At 44.7% G+C, this 9,110-nt stretch overlaps 1 protein-coding gene across 1 annotated transcript; it reads right to left on the reverse strand.

Annotated features, from left to right (window-relative positions):
- Positions 1-4,996: 4,996 nt before the first annotated feature.
- Positions 4,997-8,825, reverse strand: ADI1 (acireductone dioxygenase 1). The gene is made up of 3 exons (XM_029085429.1): positions 8,712-8,825; positions 6,960-7,139; positions 4,997-5,212 (listed from the first exon to the last, which is right to left on the reverse strand). The coding sequence occupies exons 1-3, from the start codon at positions 8,760-8,762 to the stop codon at positions 5,090-5,092; spliced, it is 354 nt and encodes a 117-aa protein (XP_028941262.1). The 5' UTR covers positions 8,763-8,825; the 3' UTR covers positions 4,997-5,089.
- Positions 8,826-9,110: the final 285 nt, after the last annotated feature.

Raw genomic sequence — 9,110 nt, forward strand, 5'->3', positions numbered from 1 at the left:
GACATCACCAAGAACAGCTTCCCTCTCTCCCACCAACAGTGGGGCAGCTTTAAGTTGCCCGAATCATTTGAAAAATAATAAATAAGCCTGAGGATGGACCCAAACCAAATGATCCAGGCTCAAACATCTGTGATCAGGGGGGAAACCGGAGCATAGAGCTCGGCTTGGCTGCCACATCCATGACCAAAGGCAATCACAGAGCATCAGAGAGGCACAGGGCACACCCAACCCAGTTTTCTACCAGCTGATGCGGCTCGTTGACAGACACAACAGTTGTTAATCAGTACCCTGAGAAGCAGCATAGAAGGCAACCAAATGGAGGAGCACTTTTCAGAATTAGCACAGGCATCCTGGAGAGAACTGCAGTGGAGGAAGCCAGCATTGAAAAGATCCACAGCCCTTTCACTGCTGAATCTTTCCCCAAGTATTTTGGTTTTTGAAATTTTCCTTCTTTGTTTTATCTTGGTATTTATATAGTTAATAAAAAATTAAGCCCTAGTGGCTCAGTCACATAAAAAAATAGGTTTTTTAAGTTGCAGGTATAGCAAAGCACACAAAATGTTTTGGGAATCAAGCTGTAAAGCCACAGTGAGTGCAGCAAGTCAGATCAAATCTGGATCTTTGAGCCAGGAATATTTACATTGTAACACTAATTCATCCCCCAGTGAGTTGCTATGTTTATTTGGCTTCAGGAAATAGAACACAACTGGCAGTGACCCTGTTTTGGGGAGAAGGGAAGGAATCTGAGAATTTCTATTATTTTCACAGGGAAGACTCCCCAGGAGATGATGTAATTTTCGAGTATAGCACAGGTCAAGTCCACAGCCTCTCCCTAGCCAAGTATCTAAATCCATGATTTGGCTACCAGGAATAGTCTTTAAAGCTGTGTTCAGCTGCCACCTCAATCTTTATGTGCAGTGGTGTCTGCCAGCTGATATTAAATGATTGCCTTTGTCAGGAAACCGTCCCTTCTCATAAGGTCCTAGTTCAACCTAAATCCTGGAGTCAGAAACCAGGCAGGAAAGTGCCTTTTCTGCCAGTAGGACCTGATGCTCTGAGCATGTGCAGATTTTATACTTGTCAAGTTCAGCAACCAGGACAGGCAGCTCCTGCAGCCAGCGGGAAGCAGCACGGCCCCAGCTCTCAGCAGCCCCAGGCGAGACACCCCTCGCCGTGAGCGTTGCCCTTCACCCATTTGTAGGCACCCCAAAGTGGAATTGCCAACTGGCTGTGAAATGTCTCCGCAGTAAGATATCCAGCCAAAGACACTTGTCCCAGGACACATAACAAAGGAGGGCAGCATCACAGATTTTGCAGCCATCTGGTTGCCTACTTAATTTATTAAAAAGCCCACTGACCATCCACAGCTTTCTTATTGTTTACTTGCAGAAAACAAGACCACTGCTCTCTCAAGCTGGTCACAAGAAACTGAGGTATATGCCACTTGGGAAAAGTTGGGATTACAGTGGAAAATAATACATAGATACCAAAAAGCTATCTTCAAACCTCTCAGTTCAGTACCATTTCTTCTACCTTTTTTTTTTAAACTCTGATCCTGGAGGAGTTGAAATATTCCCCCTGCCTGAGTTAATGCTGCCAACGTGATGTTGCTGGAACCACTTACATAAATTTTCATACTACATCAATGCACCAAGATTTTCCACTTGCTGCAGAAAAACAGACTCATGGTTTTGGATCAAAAATCGATTTCACTTTTCACTTTTAGATATGTGGTATGGGGGGGGGGAGGAGGGAGAAAAAAACCCCAAACAAATAAACACGAGAAGTCACCATGAAAATAAATGGTGTTTTTCATCTGAAGGAACGGTATGTTCTCCCTCCCTCCTCTCCACTCTCTGGAGCATTTTCTATCAATATTAACATTCTTTTCTGCCCAGCTGTTTTCTCCTAGTTTAATCTCCCATGTCATCTCTTCACAGGTGTAGAATCCTTATACCAGACCTAAATTGCTTTTTTCCTGGCTGACAAAAAACACTTTCAGAGAGCAAAGCTTTCACCCCTTCAAAGCCACCTATAGCACTAAAGGACATGGGCTCAGAAGCATTGACTACAAGACCCCCACAGCCCCCGCCACCTCTCAGCAGCAGAATACATTGTGCTATGAAAATGATGAACGACCGTCAGCGGTGTGATCGTGTGTTATTCTTGACAGCCAGGAGATGGGAGCTGTACCAGGTGTATATATTCCTCCAGAGAGGCAACAAAACAAGGTTCAGTCCAGCTTCCCAGGTCACATCCTACATCAGCAAGCTGTTGAAAGCAATCGCTGTGGGCAGCCGCTTCATTGTCCATCCCTCATCGCTGCCTCCAAACTGCAAATCTCTCCAGAGGAGGGTGAGTTATCTGCTCTCTTCCCAGTCGCTCCCCTAGTCTGTTACAGGATGGCTGTGCAGTAAATGGGGTTCCTGAGAACACATGCTGCTACCTCCACTTCTCCTTTTGCAGAGAGATCAAAATGAAAAGGCCCAATGAACAGCCTCATGTTGACTTTTGTTAAAAAAAAACAAAAGTAGAAGGAGGGTGAATTAGATTGGATACCAGGGACTGATACCAGCACCAGGTGAAAGCAGTCATCTTACTTCACATTCAGAAACACAATTTCTGTGGCATATAAGTCAAAGAAATAAAACTTGCCGCAGGCAGTAACTGTCATTTATTCATGTAGCTGTACCTTGAAAAATCCTCTAAGTTTATTCTGGGACCAGGATGCCCCAGTGTGCTGTACAAGAGGACACTCGAGTGCTGCTTCCAGGCAAGTGGCACACAAATCCCTGAACCGGTGAGGCACATGGCACAGCATCCACACAAGCCTACCCAATATATGTCTGACTACAGTTAAACTTCCTATTTGCTCGTAGCACTGATTTTTCAGCCTGGCTTATGAACCCCTGCACAAAAGCCAGTACAGGCTGAATGGAGCAGTGGGCGAACTTGCATTTTGCAAGTGCAGGTTGTGCCCACACCCCCTCCCACAAATTGAGCCTCCACTGGTGTCTGATCTGGCTTGCAACCCAAGACCCTAAGGCAGGAAACATATGCCTTGTTTACTCACCTCTTCCAACTTTTAAGATAAAAATGAGTGCAGTTTCAATTCAAAATTGCAACTTTGTCTTCAGAAACACTTTAAAAGAAATAAAGCACCTAGAAATGATTGAAAGTAATGCTGCTACAAAATGAGGAAAACATTGTTGCCTGCTGAAGAAGGGCTGTGTCCGCACCCATAAGGAAGAACAGGGGGAAAGTTCAATCATCTACCCTCTGCTACATTAGGAAAATTCACATAAACCCAAATTTCATCTTCTTTCTACAGTCGTGTTTATTCAGGAAACTGCAAGAAAGGAGTTTGAAATGGGCACACAAGCTGCAACCACTGCAGAGCCCATGCTCTCCTCCTCATCCATTAAAGAGCTGGAGCAAGCAGTACATCTGCCTCGCTGATGTAATTCACCATTTCAAAGAGCAAATCCATACCAAAATGCTGCTGTGCCCGTTGCTGAGGAGCCACGTCCTGTGTAACCGCCAGGCACTTACTGAAAACTGGACCAACGTGCCTAAGTCTGCTCTCCTGCATCTCACAGCTAAAGAAACTGAGGCACAGTTAATGACTTGTCCCATGTTACAGAACAAGTCAGTAGCAGCACAAGGAATAAAAGCTGATTAACAATGACAGTAACACTGTTGTTCAATGTGTCCTTAACGTCAGCACAAGGAGAAGGAAAAAAAAAAGCCCATACTCAAGTCAAAGTAATTTTATTAATAACTCACAAGAGCAAATTGCTACATTTTACTGAGAGAAAACCACAGCTTTATGTAGCAGGGCAGAACTAGGGAAGATGCATACTAAAATGCCGATTATGCAAATTTATCTTATGAACATTTTTAGACAAGAATGAAGGAAGGTTTATTTTCTTTAATTAAAAACAGAATCCTACGTAGTTCATTAGCATGGATTCAGAGCAGAATGAATATTAATGTAGCCCACCTCTCCCAATTCTACCTGCCAGAAATATCAAGGAAAAAAAGATTAGAGAATGGATTCCTGAGCAATTTTAAATGCAATTGGCTAAAGTCACTGCAAGGCTGCTGGAATCTTTGAAAGGTCATCGTGATCAGAGAAACCTTTTTGACTGGAAAAAGGCAAATGATATGGCCACCTTCAAAAAGGCAAGAAAGAGGATCTGGGGAACTACAGACTGGTCAGCCTCACTTCAGTCCCCAGGAAAATTATGGAATAAGCCCGTACAGAAGCTGTTACAGGCACATGAAATACCAGGCGACAGGGCACAACCCGTGAATGCCAATTTCCCAAGGGCACGTTCTTCCTGACCACCATCCAAGACGCAATAACTGGCTCTGTGGTGGAGGGAAGGCAGCGGGTACCATTCACCTTGAAAGCAAGGCTTTCAACAGCATGTCCTGTGGTAACCTTCTAGCCAGACTGAGGACATGTGGGTGAAAAACTGCTGGACCATTGGGCTCAAAACAATCAGTGGTTCCAGTCTAACTGTCAGGTGGCATTCAAGCACCATCCCTCTGCAGTCAAAATTAGGGCAAAGTATGTTGAACATCTTCCTTAACAATTTAGGGTGCAGAGAGCCAAACTAAGGGCACTGGTTGTGTCTGTCCTAGAGAAGGGAAGGCTGTGAGGACACCTTACAGCAGTTTCCCACTAGAGAATGACTGCAGAGAAGACAGTCAGACTGTTCTCAGGCATTCAATGAAAGGGCAAGAGACAACAATCACAAGCTGCGACCAGGGAGTTGGCCATGAAGAACAAATGCTTGCCCACAAGAGTGGCTAAGCGCTGGAACAGGCACTTGGATAGGTTGTAGAACCTTCACCATCTGAGGTTCCCAAACCTCAAGGTCTTGAGCTTTGAAGTTCGCCTGGTACTTTGTAGGGAGCTGGACTAGATGACATCCAAATGACCTTTCAACCTAATTTTTTCTATGATTCTGTGATTCTAATTGTATATGTAAATAGAGGAAGTCTAATCAGTGAAAAGCCACCAGTCACATTTACTCTGATAAGGCTTCAGGCTGCTCCATCTGTCAGGTCTCAGGCACCATTACTGTGCTTCACCAGCCAAAAACTTCATATACTGTTTCCGAGCAGGAAAATCATCAGCTGGCCTGTTGTATGGTGTCCAGACAGGTTCTCCAACAAATAGCCTCATTGCCTTCACATAATTCTGTCAAAGAACAAGAAGTCACAAATAATTCAAGAGCTCCTTTCCATGGGATTTTAAATCTGAAGTTAATTGTTACAGCTGTACTTCTGCAGCAATTTTGGAAATTATTTCAAGACGGACTGAAAGCTTCAGGTGTTCCAGGAAATTATGCCACTATGCTGCTGTTTCTGCTCCCAGTTACTGCAGTAGGAGATTTTGCACCTACACAGTGATATATTGTGTCATAACCAGCACCTCCAAGTTGGGCAGAGACAGTACTTCTCCTTGTTTTAAAGAAACAAAAAAAATCCTGTCCTATGCAAATAATTTTGCACGGGATCCACAATACCGAGCAATGCAGCATCTAATTCCTACTTGCTTAGTTAAACAAGAGCAATCAGAACTCGGAAGGTGGTTACACAATGTCTCAGGAATACCAGAAGCTTCAAAGTAGGTGCCATAAAAGCTGAATGGGGAGTGCATGAACTAACCAAAACCTAATGCTACAGGAAGTTAAAAGTCTCCAGATTACCAAAAAAAAAAAAAAGCAACATCCCCTGCCCCCAGCTAACCAAAAGAATTCCAAGTTTGAAGTCCAGCTGCAGCAGCAAAAAGTCAGGTTTCATGTCCTGCAGAAGCACTCCAACCACTGAATGGGCAAGTCCACTCTTTGGTCCTCTACGCTACAGGTTTAGACCTGACCTATTTTGTAAACACTGCTAAGTGCTTATCTTGCACTCAGTGCTCGGCAACACCAAGAATAAAGTTAGATACCTAAAGAACTTTTAGCTGCAAAATGCAAGGTTCTAGAATTACCTAAAGAATTTACTTTGAAGATGGCACTTCTGGACTAAAGTTCCTGAAGTGGACAAACATTTAAGGCCTCTTGCAGATTCAACCCATAACCCCTGACATTTTGTCTGTGTAAAGAAAAAGCCTTAAACTAGCAGTTGTAGCTGATCCACTGTGGATCTCAAAATGCAGACATGAAAAATCAGGTTTTTCACCAAAGCAGCTTATCCCTTTTTTACATATATGACAACTGCTATCTGAACAGCTGATTCAAAACTATACCATTCTCATGACTACGCCAGAGATGGGATTTTGCCACACAGGAGACAGCACACATTTCCCCATTTTCCAGGGATAATGCTGAGATTACAAACATATTTATAAAAGCCCACAAGGAAAGGTGCACAGATAGGACTACACACGCCAATCTCACAATCCTGTTGCTAAAAACATGCTCTGAAAGTGGGTCGCCTCCTGTGAAGCCAGCATCCAGCCTAGCACACGCTAGCTGCAAGCAGTGGCTCTGGACCCTTAAATCCTTCTTTCCCTGATGGTGAATTTAGCACTCATGAAAAAAGCCACTGCTGGACACAGATACACTCTGTCTGTCCCGACAAAGATACACAAGAAGGCAACACAGAAGGATCCATCTATACCATCTCCACCTCAACTAACAGCAGGGGCAATCGTGGGAGGGACAGCTGCAGGGCTTGGCTCTTGCACCACTGTCACATAAAATATGCTACGGATATCACGAGGCAATGACTTGCAGTTACAGCTGACGAGAGGAAGCTGGATTTGTGACCCGGAGATGAAAGGTTCAGAAGCTGTGAATTATTTAGTATTTTTCATATTCCTACTTCATATTTAATATGTTTTGCTAATGAACTGCAAGTCTCAGGGCACGTAGTTACCAATGTGATATATACTCGCATGGATTTGTCATCAAAATTTACAGTAATCTATAAAAACATACGTTCTCATCCAGTGTAAATCGGTGATATATGCCGGCAGGGAGGGTTATCATATCTCCTTTTTCCATGGAAATCCGGATCCATTTGTCATCCTTGTCTCGAACATCAAAATAGCCAGATCCATCTAAGATGTAGCGAATTTCATCATCCAGGTGTAAATGTTCTTCATAAAATGTCTTTATCTAGGAATAGCAAGTATCTCTTAAAACTACTGAACACAGAAGAACTGCAAAGAAATCTGGTAGAAACATGTGGCAAAGCAGACAAAGACTTTCAATGGGTGACTGCACAGTGATATAACTAACAAATGAGACTAACATGGTTAAAATGGCCAGTCCAGCCAGTCAGACCCAGTCTCAGGACATTTCTATCCTTTAGAAGGCAGGAACTCCTCTGACAAGAAACAGCAGCTATAGCTGCACATAACCAGTCTCTGAATAACAGTAATGCTTACAACTGTTTGAGAGAGAGGCGGGTAAGGCTTCCCACCGCAGGATTTGGTCCTCGCAATTGTTCAGTTTGGTTATTTTCTGCAGTTTTTTTTCCTGACATGCAAGAATAAAACAAGAGCTACAGATTATTCCCTCTCCTCATGCTGGTGTAGGGTTGAATTAGCCCCACAGGCTACTACAACTCCATGTGACAACGCAATTACTGCCAAATATGGCCCATCTAGGGCAATCTAATGTAAACAGCGTGTCAAGTCTGACCCCACACAGTGAGCCCCAGCTCCAGGCTTTATCTTCCCAGGCAGCAGCAGCAGCAGCAACATTCTCATTTTTTCCAGAATGGTGAATTCTTTGTACATTTCACAGCACAGAACAAAACATGCTTTACAGGTTCAATTAACAGAGACCTGACCCAGTTAGTGCAGAGAGAGCAATGCAACGCCAGGTGCCATCACCTGCTCAGGCCTGGATGCAGTTTAGCCACACTAGTGTCCCTGAGCCAGTGTTGATCCCTCATGGCAAGACGAGCAAAAGTCCATGTGCCCTGTCAATAACAGCCTGTCTTTGTGTCAGGTAGAGCCCATCCAGGCAACCTGAGTTACTACCTAATACACCTTCTCATCAATTTAAAACCAGTATAACACAATGGGCTTAAAACAAACTGGTAAACGGAAATTAAATGAAAATGTGGAAGTGCCACTGGGTTGCTGTCCTCAGGTCAGAGCAGCACACCAGCACCCAGAGGCCAGGAGCAGAAAGCTGCCTCTAGGAGGCTGATCTGAGAGCCTGGCACTATTTGCATTCAGCTGTTAGGAAATAGCCAATGTACCAGCTTCTCAAGGTTAAAAAAAAATCTTCTTGTACGGGGAACATGTCCAATTCCGTGAGGTTAACATTCCCTTTGAAAAAATGTATTTTGCAAGCAGCCATTAGGATGTTCCAGCCTTCAAAGCCCGTGCCCAGCTGGCAACCGGCTGCCTTCACCCCAGGGAGGCTCTCCGAGGACAGGTCAGCATCGGTGGGGCTCTGCTGGCAGGAATCTTAGTTTTGAAATTACACAGTGATGGAAACTATCCTCAAAACCTTTGAAAGCAATCTACAGAAGCAAAAGGCCTCTGCTATTTTTAAAATAATATCAAACCGGGTTTTTTTGTTTAATGTTGAGGACTTCAGTACAGGATGTATTTTGCACACGGAAATCTCATTTTTGTGCCCTTGCTCAGGGTGTGCAGGTTGGGAAGCCGGCTGCACACTCTAGCGGCACACTTCAGCCGGCAGATCCCCACGCACAGCAGACTCGCATACCTTTTCCTCGTAATTTGGGAGCTTGTCTTTATGTATGGTTATTATATCCATCCAAGAATAATTTTCTGCTCTCCGAATCTCTTTCAGACACGGATCAGTCTCGTAGTTATCAGCATCCAACTAAAAATTAGGCAGGAAAAAAACCAAAACAGTGTATTCAGACACACCTGGAAGTCAGGACACCAGCGTGGAGAAGCCGGAGAGGTCAGGAGTGCCGGCGGGGGCAGGTGGCCCCGGGGCGGCTGCGTTAGTCGCCGCGGGTACACAACCTCTGCCAGCTTCCCGAGACTCACCGGCGCCCAGCGCACCGCCGCACACACACCGGCCGGGGCCCCTCCTGCCGCCTGCCCCCGGCCCGGGCTCGGCAGCGCTGGCCGGCACGGACATGGCCGGTAACTG

The sequence above is a fragment of the Antrostomus carolinensis genome, unplaced genomic scaffold (assembly GCF_000700745.2).
Source record: "Antrostomus carolinensis isolate BGI_N321 unplaced genomic scaffold, ASM70074v2 scaffold15546, whole genome shotgun sequence".
Lineage (NCBI taxonomy): Eukaryota > Metazoa > Chordata > Aves > Caprimulgiformes > Caprimulgidae > Antrostomus > Antrostomus carolinensis.

What these genes read in the sequence shown, in the direction of transcription:
- ADI1 (XM_029085429.1), bottom strand. Translation starts at nt 8,762, where the DNA reads ATGGATATAATAACCATACATAAAGACAAGCTCCCAAATTACGAGGAA. An exon ending in TCCCAAATTACGAGGAAAAG is followed by an intron (nt 7,140 to 8,711) that starts GTATGCGAGTCT and finishes TGCTATTCCTAG; the next exon opens with ATAAAGACATTTTATGAAGA. An exon ending in GATTTACACTGGATGAGAAC is followed by an intron (nt 5,213 to 6,959) that starts GTATGTTTTTAT and finishes GTTCTTTGACAG; the next exon opens with AATTATGTGAAGGCAATGAG.